This window comes from Mesocricetus auratus, unplaced genomic scaffold (assembly GCF_017639785.1).
Source record: "Mesocricetus auratus isolate SY011 unplaced genomic scaffold, BCM_Maur_2.0 Super-Scaffold_100023, whole genome shotgun sequence".
NCBI lineage: Eukaryota > Metazoa > Chordata > Mammalia > Rodentia > Cricetidae > Mesocricetus > Mesocricetus auratus.
The window spans coordinates 25,692,071-25,714,424 of NW_024429204.1; the positions used below are offsets into that span (position 1 = coordinate 25,692,071).

The 22,354-nt window shown below is 42.4% G+C and overlaps 1 protein-coding gene across 2 annotated transcripts in view; it reads right to left on the reverse strand.

Moving 5' to 3' along the window:
* The window catches only part of LOC101830534 (gasdermin-C), a 29,577-nt gene extending 15,113 nt beyond the window's left edge, over positions 1 to 14,464 (reverse strand). For both annotated transcript variants that reach the window (XM_040730599.1, XM_040730598.1), the window contains exons 1-2: positions 14,195 to 14,464; positions 557 to 771 (exon numbers count right to left, since the gene is read on the reverse strand). In XM_040730599.1, coding sequence (XP_040586533.1) covers positions 557 to 767 — 211 coding nt within the window. In that variant the 5' untranslated portion in view covers positions 768 to 771; positions 14,195 to 14,464. The remainder of the gene's footprint in view (positions 1 to 556; positions 772 to 14,194) is intronic.
* Positions 14,465 to 22,354: the final 7,890 nt, after the last annotated feature.

The window sequence follows — 22,354 nt, forward strand, 5'->3', positions numbered from 1 at the left end:
CCTTAGTCATGAAACTACCTAATAATTATGTATAATAAATATAATCAATTAATATGTGAAATATCAATTACTACAGAGGGGAAATTCCAGAACCGATGCATGCATTGTCTTAATCCTTAAAAAAGAAATGCATCATTTGGGCAGTGTCTAGGAGTCTCCAGGAATCATATTTCCAAGTACAGAATCCAGCCCCAGGGCAGGACCCTGAAAAAGAAAGAGGTTTTGGACTTGCAGAGTGACCTCAGTCTGGATCCTAATTCTACCAGTTTGAACTGTGTAACTTCGAACAAGCTGTTTTAGGAACCTCAATTACTTTTTTTGTAAAATGGGAATTATATCTCCATCTGAAGAGGCTCTTCGAATACAATATGACCAAATGCAACGAAGGGTCTGAAAAATGAGGGGATTCCTAAAGGACCCTCCAGTCCTTTGTCTTTAAGTGGGTTGACTCATGAGCTACCTGTCTGAGCAGCTCATGGGTCTGGGATGCTTTCCAACATTATGACACCCACAGCCCACTGATGTTTACAATTCTCTGCCCCTAGGCTAATAATACCTGGGCTGGGAAAATTTGGCTCCAAGATCTGCAAGAGGGAATATCCAACTGGAATATCTTGAACTGTCCAAGGAAGTATTTTAGAATCCTTCTGCAGTATCGCAAACGGACGGAACTTCATCGCATTTGACAGACTTTTGACAGGACACAGATCTTCGCCTTGAAGCTTTTTGACCACATCCTTGCAAAGCCAGTCGAATGAGTAGGGCATGTTGCTAGTGTCAGACAGAAGGAAGCACACAGTTTAGTTGAGGAGAGGAAGAGTGTAGTTGACTCTCACTGACTCCTGATGTTTTTCATAAACCACCAAAGTGTGAGAAAGCCTTCACATCAGCATACAGCAGAGATGTGCTCATCCAAGGTATCCTTGAACTATCCCAAATAGTCAAATACAGACCCAGCCTAGAGGCCCATAAGAAGAATGGAGGCAGAGGCTGGAGGGATGGCTCATAGGTTAACGACACTCTGTTCTTCCAGAGGGCACAGGTTCAATTCCCAGCACTTACATGGAGCTCACAACCATCTGTAACCCCAGTTCCAGGACATCCTATGCCCTCTTCTCACCAGGCACACACGTTGTATACATATATGCAGACAAAACATCCATGCACATTAAATAAATACTTTTTAAGGATATTAGGGCTGGAGAGATGGCTCAGCCGTTAAAGGCTAGGCTCACAACCAAAAATACTTTTTAAAAGATTAATGTAGAAAGAAAATGTGGTATATATGCATGGTTAAGTTTATTCAGCCAGAAACTCTGAATGGAATTCAAGACCATCATGCCAAATGAAATAGACTAAGCACAGAAATACAGACATTGCATGCCTCTCTTGTACACACCATAAGTCTATATACAAATATATACATATAGATCTATCTATAAAATGTTTGTATAAAGTACAAAATCAGAAAGGGACAATTTTCAGGGAGTTTGGGGGCTGTGGGGATGAATCATGAGAAATAGAAAACATAACGGGCTGAACATGAACAAAACAGATACTGTGAGAAGATGCTACAATGAAAAATATTATTTCATGCTAATTTAAGATAACAATAAATAGCAAACAAAATAAGTGTGCTAATGACTTGTGTAGGCATTTCTATAAATAAGAAATGAAATCAGAAACTTGTCTAGTGAAGTAAAATCCTTCCCTGGCACAAATAAGAACCTGGGTTCAAGACATAGTACTACCAAAAAGAAATATAAATAAACAACAAGACAAAGAAAACACAATGTTATCACGTGTCATTAGAATGTTAGCCAAAATCACAATGAGATGATATATCTGTCAGTATGCTATTACAAAAAAAGTATGAAGGCAATAATTGCCAGTAATAATGTTTAAAAAAAGGAAACTTGGCCGGGCGGTGGTGGCGCATGCCTTTAATCCCAGCACTTGGGAGGCAGAGGCAGGCGGATCTCTGTGAGTTCGAGGCCGGGCTGGACCGTTAGCCTCAGGAAACAATACAGAGAAACCCTGTCTCGTAAAAACCAAATAAAAAAAAGGAAACTTGTAACACTGGGAATGTAAACTGTTATCTCCTCTAAAGAAATAACCAAGATTTCTCAAGAACATGAAAGAATTGAAAACCGGGTATAATCCCAACTCTCAGAAGACAAAGACAGGCAGATCTCTATCAGTTCTAGACCAGCCTAGTCTACAGAACAATTCCAGGATAGTCAGGAATATACAGAAAAATCCTCTCTTGTGAAAATAATAAAATTGGAAACAACAGATAAGTACACCCATGTCCATTACAGAACTATTCACAAAGACCAAAATGTAGAAGCAATCTAAGTGTCCATCAACAGGATAAGAAAACATGTGACATCTATTATCAAACTTAAATGAAAGAAAGTCGACAAAATGCAATCATTTCACAAACTTTGATAATATTGAAATATATGTCATTCATGGGTAAACACCATGGATCTATGTATATGAATTATCTCAAACTTTCCAAGACCGAGAGAGGGCTAGGTTGCTCTCTCCTGGAGAAGAGAGGAGGGGAACATTGTGAGTCAATTAGCTTAATGTTACATTTGCACAAGATGAAGAAATTGCAGATCTGTTAACAGGGTTTGGAACAATACATTTTTGTATATTTTAAAACCTGTTGAAGGTGGAGCTCAGGTTATATATTTTACCATAATATATTAAATATTATAGAAGTTATTATCCACGCATACAATCCTAATTCTATTCAGCTGGCTATTTCTAGGGTGACAATCAAAATCCTCAGATGTTCAAGTATCTTTGCATATGACCACACAGTCTTCCCAGAAAATTTAATGTGTTTATAGAATGCTTAAAATGATATTGTATTAATGACAGAGATTCATCACAATTCCTCTAAGATCAGGAACAAGACAAGGCTCTCCACTCTCTCCATACCTCTTGAATATTGTACTTGAAGTTCTAGCTAGAGCAATATGACAACAAAAGGAGATCAAGGGGATACAACGTTCACTATTTGCTGATGATATGATAGCTTACATAAGTGACCCAAAAAACTCTACCAGGGAACTTGTGCAGCTGATAAATACTTTCAGCAAAGTGGCAGGATACAAGATCAACTCAAGAAAATCAGTAGCCCTACTATATACAGACAATAAAAGGACTGAAAAAGAAATCAGAGAAACATCGCCCATTACAATAGCCACAAACAACATAAAATACTTTGGGGTAACGCTAACCAAACAAGTGAAAGACCTGTTTCGCAAGAACTTTGAGTCATTCAAGAAAGAAATTAAAGATACCAGAGCTGTCCCTCTGGCATCATCAGGTAAACAGGCCAGCTTCCCGGCCTGTGTTCCAGAGCCTGCAGATCGCCTGGGAACTGCACAGAGCTCCCAATCCCGGCGGGAGCATCAGGTAAACAGGCCAGCTTCCCGGCCTGTGTTCCAGAGCCTGCAGATCGCCTGGGAACTGCACAGAGCTCCCAATCCCGGCGGGAGCCAAGCACCCCAGACTCCAGATCTTCTCTCCCACCAAAGAGACCAGGAAACTACAGGAACCAGGGAGACCAGGGGAGTAGCTGTTCCGGATCAGGTACAACAGGACCCGGCATAGGGTCCAGGGGACCAGGTAGGAGGCTAAGCACCCCAGATTCCTGTTCTTCTTCTCTACCCACGGACCAGCATTTGGACAAGGCATAGAAGAACCACCAGATTACTGGACTTACTAGCACCCACCAAAGGGAACTCTGGTCCCCAGACCAGGAAGGGGCTCTTTCTGCACCCACTAAAGGAAGAGATGGGAAAGAGACAATACAAAAACACAGTCAGCAACAGAAAAACAAATATGACACCGCCAGATTCTAGAGACTCCACACCAGCAAGACCCCAATATTCCAACGCGAAGGAAGCAGAAGAGAACGATCTTAAAAGCACTTTCATGAAAATGATAGAGGCCCTAAAAGAGGATATTGGAAAATCCCTCAAAGAAATGGAAGAAAAAACAAACCAAAAAATGCAAGAAATGGAAGAAAAAACAAACCAAAAAATGCAAGAATTGGAAGAAAAAACAAACCAAAAACGGCACGAAATGGAAGAAGAAATGAAGCAAAAAATGCAAGAAATGGAAGAAAAAGCAAAGCAAAAAATGCAAGAATTAGAAGAAGAAACATACCAAATAAGGCAGGAAATGGAAGAAGAAACAAAGCACAAAATCCAAGAAATGGAACAAAAAGCAAACCAAAAAATGCAAGAAATGGAAGAAAGAACAAACCAAAAAATTCATAAAAGGCAACAAACGGACGAACAGATAAACAGAAAATTGCAAGAAGCAATGCAAACGCTGCAAGGGTTGAAAACTGAAATAGAGACACTAAAAAAAACACAATCTGAAGAAAGGCAGAAAATAGAAAAGCTGGACAAACAGTCAGGCACTACCAATACAAGCATTACCAACAGAATAGAAGAGATGGAAGAGAGAATCTCAAGTGTTGAAGATACATTAGGAGAAATGGATTTATCAACCAAAGAAAACCTTAAATCCAACAAATCCTTAACACAAAACATCCAGGAATTATGGGACACCATGAAAAGACCAAACCTAAGAATAATAGGTATAGAAGAAGGAGAAGAAATCCACCTCAAAGGGGCAGAAGGCATATTCAACAAAATCATAGAAGAAAACTTTCCCAACCTTAAGAAAGACATGCCAATGAAGGTACAAGAAGCCTACAGAACACCAAATAGAGTGGACCACAAAAAAAATCCCCTCGCCACATAATAATCAAGACCCCAAACATACAGAATAAAGAAAGAATATTAAGAGCAGCTAAGGAAAAAGGTCAAGTAACATATAAAGGCAGACCTATCAGAATTACACCTGATTTCTCCATGGAAACTCTGAAAGCCAGAAGGTCCTGGATAGATATTCTACCTACACTAAGAGACCATGGATGCCAGCCCAGACTACTATACCCGGCAAAGCTCTCAATCACTATAGACGGAGAAAACAAGATATTCCATGACAAAACTAGATTCAACCAATATGTGTCCACTAACCCAGCCCTACAGAAAATTTTGGAAGGAAAACTCCAACCCAAGGAAGCTAACTACAACCAGAAAAACATAAGCATTAGAGAATCCCTCTCTACCAACAGCCAAAAGAACAAAGGGGCGAAATTCCACCCATAATTCCACCAACAACAACCATCACAAAGCGAAGAAGGATGAGTAGTCAATGGTCATTAATATCCCTCAATATTAACGGCCTTAACTCACCCATAAAAAGACACAGACTAGCAGAATGGATTCGAAGACAGAACCCTTCCTTCTGCTGCATACAAGAAACACACCTCACCCTCAAAGACAGACATTACTTGAGAGTTAAAGGTTGGGAAAAAATTTTTCAATCAAATGGACCCAAGAAACAAGCAGGGGTAGCAATCCTAATATCTAACAAACTAGACTTTAAAATAAAATCAATCAAAAGAGATGAAGGAGGTCATTACATACTCATCACAGGTGAAACCCACCAAGACGAAGTGTCTATCCTGAACATCTATGCCCCCAATACAAAGGCATCTACATTCGTTAAAGAAACATTATTAGAACTTAAATCTCATCTAAAGCCCCACACAGTTATAGTGGGAGATTTCAACACACCACTCTCACCACTAGACAAGAATACCAGACAGGAACTCAACAAAGAAGCAAAGGGTCTAATAGAAGTAATGACCCAACTGGGATTAACAGATATCTATAGAACATTTCATCCACATAAAAAAGAATATACCTTCTTCTCACCACCACATGGAACCTTCTCAAAAATCGACCACATACTTGGCAACATATCAAACCTCAGCAGCTACAAAAAAATTGGAATAACTCCATGCATCTTATCAGACCACCATGCCTTAAAATTAGAATTCAACAACAACACAAATTGCAGAAAACCTACAAACTCATGGAAATTGAATAATGCTCAACTGCACCATCCCTGGGTCAAAGAGGAAATAAAAAAAGAAATTAAAGACTTCCTCGAATTCAATGAGAATGAAGACACAACATACCCAAACCTATGGGACACTTTGAAAGCAGTGCTACGGGGAAGTTCATAGCACTAAGTGCTCACATGAAGAAACAGGAAAACAGTTATACCAGAGAATTAACATCACAGCTAAAAGCTCTAGAACACAAAGAAGCAAACTCCCCCAGGAGGAGTAGACGCCAGGAAATAATCAAATTGAGGGCTGAAATCAACAAAGTAGAAACCAGGAAAACAATACAAAGAATCAATGCAACGAAGAGTTGGTTCTTTGAGAAAATCAACAAGATAGACAAACCTTTGTCCAAACTTACCAAACAGCAGAGAGTGAACACGCAAATTAACAAAATCAGAAATGAAAAGGGGGACATAACAACAGACTCTGAGGAAATCCAGAGAATCATTAGGTCATACTTTGAAAACCTGTACTCCACAAAATTCGAAAATTTAAAGGAAATGGATGACTTCCTGGACAGCTATCATTTGCCAAAACTAAATCAAGAACAGATAAGCAATTTAAATAGACCTATAACCCCTATGGAAATAGAAGCTGTCATCAAAAGTCTCCCAACCAAAAAAAGTCCAGGTCCAGATGGCCTCAGTGCGGAATTCTACCACAAATTCAAAGAACAGCTTATACCAATTCTTCTCAAAGTGTTCCACACAATAGAAGCAGAAGGGTCTTTGCCAAACTCTTTCTATGAGGCTTCAATAACCTTGATCCCCAAGCCACACAAAGATACAACCAAGAAAGAGAACTTCAGACCAATATCCCTCATGAACATTGATGCAAAAATACTCAATAAAATACTGGCAAATCGGATCCAAGAACACATCAAAACAATCATTCACCACGATCAAGTAGGTTTCATCCCAGGGATGCAGGGATGGTTCAACATACGAAAATCCATCAACGTAATCCACCATATAAACAAGCTGAAAAACAAAAATCACATGATCATCTCACTAGATGCTGAAAAAGCCTTTGACAAAATCCAACACCCCTTCATGATAAAGGTCTTGGAGAGATCTGGGATAACAGGGACATACTTAAACATAATAAAAGCCATATACAGTAAACCAACAGCCAACATCAAACTAAATGGACAGAAACTCAACGCAATTCCTCTAAAATCAGGAACAAAACAAGGCTGTCCACTCTCTCCATACCTTTTCAACATGGTACTTGAAGTTCTAGCTATAGCCATACGACAACAAAGGGGGATCAAGGGGATACAAATTGGGAAGGAAGAAGTCAAACTTTCACTGTTTGCAGACGATATGATAGTTTACATCAATGACCCAAAGAACTCTACCAGGGAACTCTTACAGCTGATTAACACCTTCAGCAAAGTGGCAGGTTACAAGATCAACTCAAGAAAGTCAGTAGCCCTACTATATACAGATGATAAAAGGGCTGAAAGAGAAATCAGAGAAACATCACCCTTTACAATTGCCACAAACAATATAAAATACCTTGGGGTAACGCTAACCAAACAAGTGAAAGACCTGTATCGTAAGAACTTTGAATCTTTAAAGAAAGAAATTAAAGAAGCCCTCAGAAAATGGAAAGATCTCCCATGCTCTTGGATAGGTAGGATCAATATAGTAAAAATGGCAATCCTGCCAAAAGCAATCTACAGATTCAATGCTATCCCCATTAAAATCCCAGCACAATTCTTCACAGACCTTGAAAGAACAATAATCAATTTTGTATGGAAAAACAAAAGACCCAGGATAGCCAAAACAACCCTGTTCAACAAGGCAACGTCCGGAGGCATCACTATCCCTGACCTCAAGCTCTATTATAGAGCTATAGTCCTGAAAACAGTTTGGTATTGGCACAAAAATAGACAGGCAGACCAATGGAATCGAATTGAAAATCCGGGTATTAACCCACACACGTACGAACATCTGATCTTTGACAAAGAAGCTAAAAATATACAATGGAATAAAGAAAGCATCTTCAACAAATGGTGCTGGCATAATTGGAGACTGGCATGTAGAAAAATGCGGATCGATCCATGTTTATCGCCATGCACAAAACTTAAGTCCAAATGGATCAAAGACCTCAACATAAATCCAGCCACACTGAACCTCTTAGAAGAGAAAGTGGGTGGTACCCTTGAAAGAATTGGTACAGGAGACAGCTTCCTGAACATAACACCAGTAGCACAGACAGTGAGATCAACAATTAATAAATGGGACCTACTGAAACTGAGAAGCTTCTGTAAGGCAAAGGACACAGTCAGCAAGACAAAAAGGCAGCCCACAGAATGGGAAAAAATATTCACTAATCCCACATCTGACAGAGGGTTGATCTCCAAAATTTACAAAGAACTCAAGAAGCAAGTCTCCAAAACAGCAAAGGACCCAATTAAGAAGTGGGCTGCAGAACTAAATAGAGAGTTTTCAATAGAGGAGTCTAAAATGGCTGAGAGGCACTTGAGAAAGTGCTCAACATCCTTAGCCATCCGGGAAATGCAAATCAAAGCAACTCTGAGATACCATCTCACTCCTGTCAGAATGGCTAAAATCAAAAACACCAATGACAATTTATGCTGGAGAGGATGTGGTGAAAGGGGGACACTCCTCCATTGCTGGTGGGAGTGCCAACTGGTTCAGCCACTTTGGAAAGCAGTATGGAGATTCCTCAGAAAAATGGGAATAAACCTACCACAAGACCCAGCAACTGCACTCTTAGGCATATATCCAAAAGATGCCCATTCATATAACAAAGATGTCTGTTCCACTATGTTCATAGCAGCTTTATTTGTAATAGCCAGAACTTGGAAGCAACCTAGATGTCCCTCACCCGAAGAATGGATAGAGAAAATGTGGTACATCTACACAATGGAGTACTATTCAGCAGAAAAAAATAATGGAATCATGAGATTCGCAGGCAAATGGATGACACTAGAAGAAACCATCCTGAGTGAGGTAACCCAGTCACAAAAAGAGAAACATGGCATGTACTCTCTCATATATGGATTTTAGACATAGATCTGGGGAGTGCCAGCCTACAATCCTATTGCCAGAGAGTCTGGGAAACAGAAACTTCATTTACTGGCTGGTTAAGTACTGAGCTGAACTCAAGAAAGCCAGTATCAGAGAGGGAGGACTGATGATCAAAGGGATTAAGACTGGGCTGGTTGAACCCCCAGAAACAGCTGACCTGACAAAGGTTAACTCTTGAATCCCAGGCATCAGCCTGGGAATCCAGCATGGGACTGATCAAGACCCCCCGAATCTGGGTGTCAGTGAGGAGGCCTAGGTAATCTATTGAGCCTTGGACAGCAGATCAGTACCCATCCCAAGTATACACACGGACTTTGGACTCCCATTGAACAATGTGAGGTGCACTCTCACCCTGAACTCTTGGGGAAGGGTCTAGGCCCTGCCCTATATGAAATGACAGACTATGGACACCCCCATGGAGGGCCTCACCCTCCCTGGGGGAATGAGGGGATAACGGGGGGGGGATGGGGGGAGGGCACGGGAGGAGGGGAGGGAAAGGGAGAGGGACCTCGTACTGACTTGTGAAGCAACCTTGTTTCTTATCTAAATTTAAAATGGAAAATAAAAAAATATTAATAAAAAAAAAAGATACCAGAAGATGGAAAGATCTCCCCTGCTCTTGTAAAGGTAGGATCAACATAGTAAAAATGTCAATCTTACCAAAAGCAATATACAGATTTAACATAATCCCCATCAAAATTCCAGCACAATTCTTCACAGAATTTGAAAGAACAATTTTCAACTTTATATGGAAAAACAAAAGACCCAGGATAGCCAAAACAACCCTGTTCAACAAGGCAACATCTGGAGGCATCAACATCCATGATTTCAAGCTCTATTACAGAGCTATAGTCCTGAAAACAGATAGACCAATAGAATCGAATTGAACACCCTGACATTAACCCACACATGGATGAACACCTGGTCTTTGACAAAGAAGCTAAAAATTATACAATGGAAAAAAGAAAGCATCTTCAACAAATGGTGCTGGTATAACTGAATGCTGGCATGTAGAAGACTGCAGATAGATCCATGCCTATCACCATGCACAAAACTAAAATCCAAATGGATCAAAGACCTCAACATAAATCCAGCCACACTGAACCTCTTAGAAGAGAAAGTGGAGGCATCCTTGAACGAATTGGTACAGGAGACCGCTTCCTGAACATAACACCAGTAGCACAAACACTGAAATCGACAATTAATAAATGGGACCTCCTGAAACTGAGAAGATTTTGTAAGGCAAAGGACATAGTCAACAAGACAAAAAGGCAACCCACAGATTGGGAAAAGATATTCACTAACCCCACATCTGACAGAGGGCTAATCTCCAAAATTTACAAAGAATTCAAGAAGCAAGTCTCCAAAACACCAAAGAATCCAATCAAAAAGTCGGGTACAAAACTAAATAGTAGTAGAGGAGTCTAAAACGGTTGAGAGGCACTTGAGAAAGTGCTCAACATCCCTAGCCATCCAGGAAATACAAATTCAAACAACTCTGAGATTACATCACACTCCTGTCAGAATGGCTAAAATCAAAAACTCCAATGACAGCTTATGCTGGAGAGGATGTGGAGAAAGGGGAACACTCCTCCACTGCTGGTGGGAGTGACAACTTGTACAGCCACTTTGGAAATCAGTATGGAGATTCCTCAGGAAAATGGGAATCAGTCTACCACAAGACCCATCAATTCCACTCTTAGGCATATACCCAAAAGATGCACATTCATACAACAAGGATGTCTGCTGCACTATTTTCATAGCAGCATTATTTAGCCAGAACCTGGAAGCAACCTAGATGCCCCTCAACTGAAGAGTGAATAGAGAAAATGTGGTGCATTTACACAATGGAGAACTATTCAGTGGAAAAACATTGAATATTGGAATTTGCAGGCAAATGGATGGCTGGAACTAGAAGAAACCATCCTGAGTGAGGTAACCCAGTCACAAAAAGAGAAGCATGGTATGTATTCACTCATATATGGATTTTAGGCATGGATTAGGAAATGTCAGCCTACAACCCCACTGCCAGAGAGTCTTGGAAACAGAACCTTCATCCAGGGACTGATGAAAGCAGAGGCAGATACCTACAGACAAACACTGAACTAAACTCCTGGAATCCAGGGTCAGACAGAGAGAACTGATGGGCAAAGGAGTTAAGAGTGGGCTGGTTTAACCCACAGAAACAGCTAACCTGAACAAGGGGGAGCTCTTGGACTCCAGATTGATGGCTGTGTGGAAAGCATGGGAATGACCCAGATCCCCTGAATGTGGGTGTCGGTGAGGAGGCCTAGGTAATCCATGGGGCCTTGGGTAGTATTTATCCCTGGCGTACAAATAGACTTTGAGTGCCCATGCCACAATATGGGAGGCTTTCTCAGCCTGGACTCTTGGGGGAGGGCCTAGGCCCTGCCCTGGATGAAATGACAGACTCTGGAGATCCACCATGGGTGGCCTCACCCTCCCTTGGGATCAGAGTAGCGATTGGGTGGGGGAAGTGGGGGACAAGGGGGAGGGGGACCTGGTAGGGAGGGTGGAGGAGGAGGAGAGGGAGGGGGATTCACATGTGAAACAAGCTTGTTTCTAACTTAAATAAAAAATTAAGAAAAAATACCGGTTTTAAATTGTCTGTGAAGAATATCTAACGTAAACGACTTAATGTAAGGGAGATTTATTTTGACACAGGGTTTCAGTAGGCCCAGTCCACAGCTAATTTAGCCCCTGCTTTTTGACTGAACATCACAGTAACAGAAGAATGTGGAGTAAATAATGGTTGACTTCTTGGAAAGCAAGAAACAGAGAAATATACAAGGAAGGGACATATAGTTCCAAGCTTATGTCCCCACGGTAATATTTCCACTAGCCACCACGCCCATCTTAACGCTCCCCAGGACTCCCAAAATAGTGACAGTAGCAGAAGTTCAAACATAACTTGGGGACAAGGGACATCTCACATCCAAAGCATGGTATTAAACAAACAAACAAACAAAAAAACACACACATAGTTGTTACAGAATCCTGCACACATAAACAGAGTCTGAAAATGTTCTATTCAGATGCAAGGCTTCTGAATTTTCCTTTTAAAATAGGTAGTCTTCATTTTTAGTTGGTGTGTTTCTCTGTGTATGCCACATATGGGTGCCTGTGAGGCCAGAGGAGGGTAGCAGATCCTCGACCTTGAGTTGCAGGTGACTGTGAGCCACACATTGTGGGTGTGGGTACTGAACTGGGGTCCTTTGAGAGAGAACCAAAGGCTTTCACCTGCTGAGCCATTTCTCCAGGCCCTATATTTTTCCTGTTTTACACATCTGCATGTGTCTTGTGGTATGTGTGCACATATGTATGAATGCTTGCTTTAATGTATATAGGCACACATTGACTTAGATATATGTACACATGTGCATATGCAGACCTGTGGCTGTCACTGAGTGTCTGTCAATCACTCTCCATCTTCTATATTGAGCCAAACTCTTTTACTGACACCAGAGCTCCCCATTTCAGCTAGTCTGCTTAGCCAGCATGCAGAGACCCCCTAGCTATATCTCCTGCCTGCTGAGATTACAGGTGAGCACCTTGCCCACTGGGTTTTAAGTGGGTTCGGGGGATTAGAAATCTGAAGCTCACACTTGCACAGTAAGTGCTGTACCTGCAGAGCCATCTTCCTAAGCCCTGTTCTGAATATGATCAGTCAATGGTGGCTTAATCCCAAAGCTGCAGGATCCACGAATCCATAAAGCCAACTGTACTACCAATGGACAAAAAAAGAACATAGTCAAGGCAAAGAATAACTTAAGTAGATTTGTGACATGGAAAATTCCTCAGTATAAAAGAAGAATGTGACTTACTTCTGAACGTATTCATGGCAATGTTCAAATAAGAGATAGTCAAAGCTGATACTAGGATGATAACTCAAGATTGCTACTGAATCAAAAAATTAATGATGGGATTTATGTGAGTGATGAGAAGGACAGAGGATGGCATCAGAGTTTGGAATTTCTAGATTGGGCCACATGATGGAGGTGGTGCCATTTCCCTGGGTGCCATTTCCAAGTGGAGAAAGTAAATATTCATACCTCAGCACCTTGATTTTGAGAGCCAGGGAAAGATTAAAACACACAATCATATAATCCAGCAAAGACAGTAGAAACTACAATGGAGATAAAATGTTTGAGAAATAAATGTGTGGGTAGAAATCAAAACTCGTGAACTTGCCTGTGTCAACAGGAGTTGCAGCACTTTGTAAAAAACATTAAATAAGAGTAATCTGTTACATCACTTTCTTTACAACAAAGAATCAGATTCCCAGTGACAAGGACTGTGTTTTGAATGACATGACTATAATAAGACAGAATTGTCACAGAACATTCAAAAGTCCTCATGTGACCATTTTCAACTTTGTCTCCAACACCCAGCCTGAACAAAGATGAATTAGAGACCCAGCCCCTGCCCTTACACCTGCTTGTGAGCGCCCCACATGTAGCACTTATTCTAGTTGGTATTAGCAATAAAAACCAAGAGATAGATATTGGGGTTAAAGCTGAAGATCCACAAAGCAGCCAGCTGCTAGCTCTTACCTGTACCTCAGAGTGATAGGGCGATCCTGTCTTCACGAATTCAGACTGCAGTACCCTCCACCAAACCTCAGAGTGACTTATATGCCTGTCTCCACCCAACCAAATCACCCCTGTCTCCACCTCCCTGGTGTAGGATCAAGGGTTACACTCTGTTTCTCTTTTACAGTGCTTCACTCTCCTGTAGCCCAGGGTGGCCTTAAACTCACAGAGATCATCTGCCTCTGTCTTTCAAGTGCTGGGATTAAAGGTTCGGCTGCCACTGCCTGTGCTCTATGGCTAACTAGTGGCTTAGGTGTGTGTGTGACTAACTGGGAGCTTAGCTCTGCTCTCTGATCTTCTGGCAAGCTTTGTTTGTTAGATCACAAACAAAATATTGCCCACTAATTCTCTTAGGGAGAACTTAAGGAAGGAAAGCTTCCTTCCCTGCAGGTCACATGGCACGGGAACTAACCAGTCAACTCATTTTACAGCCAGCCTGAACGGCCATCTCTAACCATGCAGCCTCCTCTCCTTCCTCACCCCCTCATCCCATCAGCACTTACCAGGCTGACGCCAGTTTTCCTCCTCTAGAGAAAGTGCAACTGAATGCAGCTCCTCTCAGTCCTTGTGTCTTCTGATTTACAGTTTGTGCAAACTCCAGGACCAAACCAACGTGGTCTCTTCACTGTGTTTGCTTAGTTTTGACAGGTGTGAGCCAATGTTCAAAGCAGCCTTCTGGACGTGTAAGCACACGCATAACCTCTTCTCTAGAACTAGTGTTCAAATCCGCCATGCAAAACTATGGGTCAGCACCAGAGAACATCTGAATGTGTGCCTGCAAGGCTCTCCTGGTTCAGAGAAGTGGTGGTGAGTTCTTAGGAAACAGTCTCTTTTTACAAAGAAAACCAGCTGAACAAGTCTGCTTCAAGAGTGTCGGGAAGTGAGGTGAAAACTGTTCACTCATCTTTTTTTTAAGTATCCTTCTTTTATTTAAATTAGAAACAAGGTTGTTTCACATGTCAGTCCCAGCTCCCTCTCCTGCCCTCCTCTCCTGCCCTCCCTCTACCCCCTCCAGGCCCTCACCCAATCCCCACTCCGTTCCCCAGGGAGGGTGAGGCCCTCCATGGACAATATCCACAGTCTGTCATTTCATCCAGGGCCTAGGCTTTATCCCAAGAGTCCAGGCTGAGAGAGCATCCCTCCATGTGGAATGGGCTCCCAACATCCACTTGAATGCCAGGGATAAATACTGATCTACTAACCAAGGCCCCATAGATTGCCTAGGCCTCCTCACTGACACCCACATTCAGGGGCTCTGGATCAGCCCCATGCTGGCCTCCCAGTCATCAGTCTGGGGTCCATGAGATCCCTCTTGTTCAGGTCAGCTGTTCCTGTGGGTTAAACGAGCCCAATCATGATCCCTATGCTCATCAGTCCTCCCTCTCCATCACTGAGTTCCAGGAATTCAGTTCATTGTTTAACTGTGGGTGTCTGCCTCTGCTTCCATCAGTCATTAGTTGAAGGTTCTAAGAAGGCATACAAGGAAGTAGTAGAACTCATTATCAGGGAGTAGCATTTAAGGCAGTCTCTCCACTATTGCTTAGTTTGTCAGTTAGTGTCTTCCTTGTAGATCTCTGGAAATCTCGCTAGTACCAGATATCTCAAACCTATAATGACTCCCTCTATTATGGTATCTCTCATCCTGCTCTCCTCTGTTCTTTCCCCAACTCAACCTTCTTGCTCTCCCATATCCCCCTCTCCCCTCTTCTTCTCCCCCTCTCTTTTTCCCAGCTCTCTCTCACCTCCCCCCATGCTCCCAATCTGCTCAGGAGATCTTGCCTCATTCCCCTTCTCTGGGGTACCATGCATATCTCTCTTAGGGTCCTTCCTGCTTCCCAGACTCTCTGGCAGTGGGATTGTAGGCTAGCACTGCCCTGTTCCATGTCTAAAATCCATATATGAGTGAGTACATACCATGTTTGTCTTTTTGTGACTGGGTTACCTGACTCAGGATGGTTTCTTCTAGTGCTGTCCATTTGCCTGCAAATTTCAAGATTCCATTGATATTTTTTTCTGCTGAGTAGTGCTCAATTATATAAACGTACAATATTTTCTCTATCCACTCTTCAGTTGAGAGGCATCTAGGTTGCTTCCAGGTTCTGACTATTACAAATCATGCTGCTATGAATATAGTGGAACAGACGTCCTTGTTGTATGAACGAATGTCTTTTGGGTATATGCTTAAGAGTGGAATTGCTGGGTATTCACTCATCTTCTGATGCCTGTGCTGGGTGTGACATGTGCCTACAAGGTAGGAAGTGACCATATACATGTTCCCTGTGTCAGTTACTTCACACATTCTATAACCAAATACCTGACAAAAACCGCTCCAGGGAGGAAAAGGTTATTTTGGCTAAGATCACATACAGAATTTAACTTCACAAATGAGTTAAGGACTAAAATATTACTTCCTTAGAGAAGAACAAAATCAAGCTTACATTTTAAAACCCTTGAAGCTCAAAAAAAATGAAAGGAAATAATCTTGAGATTCTAATTTCACTTTGATTAAGGAATGTTTTTGTAATATGAATAGTTTTTAGTACCACCAGGGATGAAATGATAATGACTTTCCAACAGATATTGATAGAAACATAAACTACCATAGTATTTCTAAGTGAATGATGTTATGCCAGGTTCATGAGACCCCAAATAGACCACCACAAGGAGCCAACTCTGCCGTGCAAAAGCAAAGGTTTCTATATTGTTCAAGCCAGCAGGGACCTTACTTGCTCTGGAGAGAGGGAAGTCAGCTAACAACTAAGGGGAATTTTTTAAGGGAAAGACCACAAGTCTGAAAGCCACAAATTACAAAGTTTCCATGGTTACTCAAGGTCATTACACAAAACATAAAGTAAAGCAATAACCATGTATTTAATCAAGATACATTTAAGTGTGGGGGTGTTATGGGGAGCATGGGAGGATGGGAGGGGGACTGATATTCTTCTAAAATTAAAAAACAGATATATTTAAGCAAGATATGGCAGGGGCATGAGGTCACAAGGGTATGGGGATCATAGTGGCATGGGGTCAGGCATTCGGCAATTATCCCACTGGGGATTTTTACAACTGGCAGTTAGTGATTATACGGTTTTCTTTAGAACAAAGGCATGTTGACACAGCTGGTGGTGAACTCCCTTTTCTGAGAGCTGGATTCAGGTCCTTAGTCACTTACTCCTGGTCAGGGGGTGAAATTCTCTTTATCATCAGAAGTTCCCTCATACTCTGTATAGGTTCAGCGGCCCAGGTGTTTAGACTTGCATTCATTTTAATTTTTGGTCTTTCAAGTAGTAGTATTTGTTGTTCTTTTGCTGCAGCAGCAGGCGATGAAACACAACCACCAAACTCAACAGACCCACTTGGGGTTTATTGGGAACGGGAGCAAAGGGAGGGGAGCAGATACGGAGAGAAGAGGAAGAGATCTGACTGGATAGGCCATTGGTGGCAGTCAAGAGCACTCCCAGTATTCTGTGGCAGTTAAGGGACCGGGCTGCCTAAAGCAACTGAAGCTGTCCTCAGGGTCAGAGCACACAAGTCTTAAAGTTTCTTGGTTTCTGGCTGCCAAAGATGGATCCCGGGGTGAGGAGAGAGCCCGAAGATTAGAGAGGCCCCATGAACGAACGAGAACGGTTCTCTGAAGAGAAGGTCCAGGCCCAGGAGAGGGCTGTCGTGAAGTGACAGGGGGTGCTGAGGAGAAGCCATGGGGCAGGAGAAGGAGAGGAGTTAGGCACAACAACAGGGCGAGGTTGCCCAGGACCCAGGGAGAGGGAGAAACCAGGATATCAACAATATGTCCCGAATTCACCTAAGAAGTTGATATCCTTGAGCTTTTAATTCCTCATATACAAACATTGTTAAGGGGAAAGGGCCATCCAAAGAAACACACTTTGGCCCTACAACCAGAACCAAAGAAATGTACCCTGACCCTGAAACCAGTGCCAAAAGAACACACTTTGTCACTGGAATCAGAGCCAGTGAAAGAAATGCACCATGGTCCTAAAACTAGAGCCAAAAGGCTAAAAAGGACCAGAGAAAGAAACACACTTTGGCCCTGAAACCAAATCTGACCCTAACCCTGTGCAGAAAACCAACCAATCCCTGAGAAGAGATCCACCCATTCTAAGCTCAGGGATTGAAATCTGACCAATCCCCACCCTCAAAATCTCCCGGGGGGGGGGGGACTACGCCCCCTAAGAATCCCTATATAAACCCTGTGTCTGTTCATGCTGCCTACTGTCCTCCGCCACCCTGGCAGAGGGCAGCCACTCTCCTGGATTCTTCCCTCCCAATAAATCTCTTGAATGAGGTTTGGGTGAGACCTCCTTTCAATGAAGCAGAGACGATCTTGGGCCCCTGGGCGGAGCAGAGGTGACCAGATAGGGCTGTAACATTTTTCACCTGGGGAACTGGCTAAGCACAGTTGTTACACCCTGCTCTCTGGGGGAGCAGAGCCAAAGTATGTTAACTTCACTGGGGAAAACCTCTATGCCTGAGCAGAGCTAATACACTGAGAAGATTTCCCCTGAATTAGGGCGCTAAGCAGCTGTGCTTACTGTGACCTGTGGTATTCCTTGGCTCCCGAGTGCCCGAATACCTTTCCATCCAAGCTGTAACACTCAGTATTCTGTGGTGTCTGAGTGCCATAATCCATCCCTGTCCATCCTATCAGATCTGACCAAACACTTACAATCATGCCTTAAGAAGATAATCCCAAATCAACAAATGTTTAGGTCTAAATACTCATTAGGATGTGATTAAAAATAATAAAGAACTTAGTAGGTGTAGTGGCACACACCTTTACTCCCAGCACTTGAGGGCAGTAGGAAGTAATTCTATGAGTTTAAGGCCACTGTGGTCTACATGGTAAGTCCCAGACCAGCCAGGGTTACATAGTGACACCCTGAATCAAATACACACAAACCAAAACACACTAAAGAATTGGGGGATCTAAACTATGAACACTATAAAGTTAAGTTTGCATAAAAACTATCCCTTTTATAATCTACTTTCTAAAATAAATCTAAGAAAGAAAACAGCCGTCCAGTAATAGTTGCAATATTGTTGGTTTAACAGGACTCTGTTTAGCTGTATCTGAATTCCACCTCACTCTCATAAGAAGGGAGAGGGCCTTGCTTCACACTTTTGTAGAACTCACGGTCATGTTGATGAACCACTACAAATGGGAAGAGACCAAAAGAGAGGGAAATAGAACAGAAGACAAGAGGCATCAACATTGGAGAGATATAAATTTTCTTCCTGGCTAGAAAGAGAAAATATATGGCCCCGAAAAAGAATTAGTATTTGACCTTACCTCCCCTGTATCCCCGACATTTCTCAGTTCTCCACCCCCACCCTAGTGCAGAAGACCACATCTCAAGACCTCTGGCAAGGACGGTCAGGTGGGTTTTTGTTACGTGGTTGTCAGAATGAAGGAGCAGGTTTGACTTTGCTGTCCCCAGAATCGTTCACTCGCCTTTCTGTCCTCTAGTCTGTGACGCTGCAGAGAGAAAGAGAAGGGTTCACTCACCAAGACTCACTCTCTCCATCCCTCCCCCATCTCTGACCTTCCCAACTCCTCCATCCACCCTCCATTTTCACCTTGCAATTCTACTTTCATGACAAATTCCCTATGATAAATCCATCCCCAGGTAGGTCCTCTCCAACAAAGCAAATGTCTGTCCATCCTTCCGGATCTAACACTCACAGCTGGGGCAAAAGAAAGACTTAGGGACCCAGGGAACATACCTAGAGAGGTTTTCTTCTTAGTGTTATCAAAAAGGAGAAGAGCTGAGTGGAAAAGAAACTGGGTTAGAAGAGATGCAATTACACTTGCTAGAGTAGTCTCCATACCCCATTTCAGGACTCTCAGGTAAAACCCCAGAGATGATGTCAACCTAGACACTAGCCTCTGTGATCTGTGAACCAGGTCCTTTCACAGGTGCCCAGAAGCTTGCATTTTATGTTATTGAATTATGTATGTCTGTGGTGTGTGTGTGTGTGTGTGTGTGTGTGTGTGTGTGTGTGTGTGTGTGTGTGCCAACAGCACATGCAGAGGTCAGAGGACCACACGGGGAGTCAGTTATCTCCTTCCATCATGTGGGACCTGGAGGTGGAGCTCAAGGCATCAGGCCTGGGGACAGCACCTTTACCGGCCAATCCCTCCCACCAGCCTGAAACCTGCATTCCCAATAGGCATCCAGGTGACCATCAAGTCCTCTGACATCCAAGCATACCCCATGAGGGCAGGGGAGCCAGATCAACGGTTAAGAGACACTGCTGCTCTTGCAAAGGACAACACCCACATGGCAGTGCCATCTTCTGGCCCTCTTGGGGCATTGCATAGACACACTACACTTAATTCAGGCAAAACACAACTAGTTATAAAACAGATAAACAAATAAACACTCCACGAGGTAAGGCTGACCAGCTTCCTCCTACCCTGTCCTATCGGCTCCTTGTCAGCCTTCAGTTACCAGCTGTCCCCTCCTTATCCACTCATCTGGCAATCCTGCATTGTTTTGCAGTGTATCCAGAGTGAAGTACTGAGGTCTGAGATTTGCCTAACAACGAAGTTCAAGCATTTGACACAGGGAATGAGGACAGGGAGGAAAATAACAACATTTAAGGTGTGAACTAAAAAAGTTAAACAAAAAGCGAACTTCAATATTTCATTGTTTCTTTTCTGCAGAGTGGTATTCCATTGTGTAAATGTACCACATTTTCTCTATCCACTCTTCAGTTGAGGGGCATCTAGGTTGCTTCCAGGTTCTGGCTATTACAAATAATGCTGTTATGAACATAGTGGAACAGATGCCCTTGTTGTATGAATGTGCATCTTTTGGGTATATGACTAAGAGTTGAATTGCTGAATCTTATGGTAGACTGATTCTCATTTTCCTGAGGAATCTCCATACTGATTTCCAGAGTGGCTGTACCCTCTCCAGCATAAACTGTCACTGGTGTTTTTGATTTTAGCCATTCTGACAGGAGTGAGACGGTATCTCAGAGTTGTTTTGATTTGCATTTCCCAGATGGCTAAGGATGTTGAGCACTTTCTCAAGTGCCTCTCAGCCATTTTAGACTCCTCTATTGAGAATTCTCTATTTAGTTCTGTATCTCACTTTTTAATTAGGTCTTTTGGTGTTTTGGGGACTTGTTTCTTGAGTTCTTTGTATATTTTAGAGATCAGCCCTCTGTCAGATGTGGGGTCAGTGAAGATCTTTTCGCAATCTGTGGGCTGCCTTTTTGTCTTGTTGACTGTGTGCTTTGCCTTATAGAAGCTTCTCAATTTCAGGAGGTCCCATTTATTAATTGTCAATCTCAGTGTCTCTGCTACTGATGTTATGTTCAGGAAACGGTCTCTTGTACCAATTCATTCAAGAGTACCTCCCACTTTCTCTTCTAGGAGATTCAGTGTGGCTAGATTTATGTTGAGGTCTTTGATCCACTTGGATTTATGTTTTGTGCATGGAGATAGATATGGATCTATCTGCAGTCTTCCAACATGCCAATATCCAGTTATGACAGCACCATTTGTTGAAGATACTTTCTTTTTAGCTTCTTTGTCAAAAATCAGGTGTTCATAGGTAAACGGATTAATATCAGGGTTTTCAATTTGATTCCATTGGCCTACCTGTCTATTTTTGTACCAATACCAAGCTGTTACAGGAATATAGCTCTATAATAGAGCTTAAAGTCAGGAATGGTGATGCCTCCAGAAGTTCCTTTATTGTACAGGGTTGTTTTGGCTGTCCTGGGTCTTTTGCTTTCCATATAAAATTGATTATTGTTCTTTCAAGATCTGTGAAGAATTGTGCCAGTATTTTGATGGGGATTACATTGAATCTATAGATTGCTTTTGGCAAGATTGCCATTTTTACTATGTTGATCTTACCTATCCAAGAGCAAGGGAGATCTCTCCATTTTCTGGTATCTTCTCAAAATTCTTGCAATACAGGTCTTTCACTTGTTTGGTTAGTGTTATTCCAAGATATTTTATATTTTCTATGGCTATTGTAAAGGGTGATGTTTCTGTGATTTCTTTCTCAGCCCATTTGGCACTAGAAGAAACCATCCTGAGTGAGGTAACAGAGTCACAGAAAGACAAACATAGTATGTACTCATTCATATATGGATTTTAGACATGAAGTAGGGGAGTGCCAGCCACAGTCTCAACACCCAAGAATTTGGCAAGCAGGGATGACCCTAAGAGAGATATTGTGGTACCCCAGAGAAGGGGAATGGGACAGGATCTCCAGAGTAGACTGGGAGCATTGGTTGAGGGGAGGGTGAGCTGGGGAATCATGAGGGTGAGAAGAGGAGAGGAGATGAGGACATGGGGGAACAGGAAGGTTGAGTCAGGGGAAGAATAGAGGAGAGCATTGTGAGAGATACCATAATAGAGGAAGTCGATATAGGTTTGAGGAGAGATATGGCACTAAAGAGATTTCCAGAGATCTACAAGGATGACACCAATTGGCAATCTAAGCAATAGTGGAGAGGCTACCTTAAATGCCCTTCTGTGATAAGGAGATTGACGACTACATTATATGCAATCCTAGAGACTTCATCCAGTGGCTGATGGAAGCAGAGGCAGACACCCACAGGTAAACACTGATCTGAATTCCTGGAAACCAGCCACAGATACGGAGTAGTGATGAGCAAAG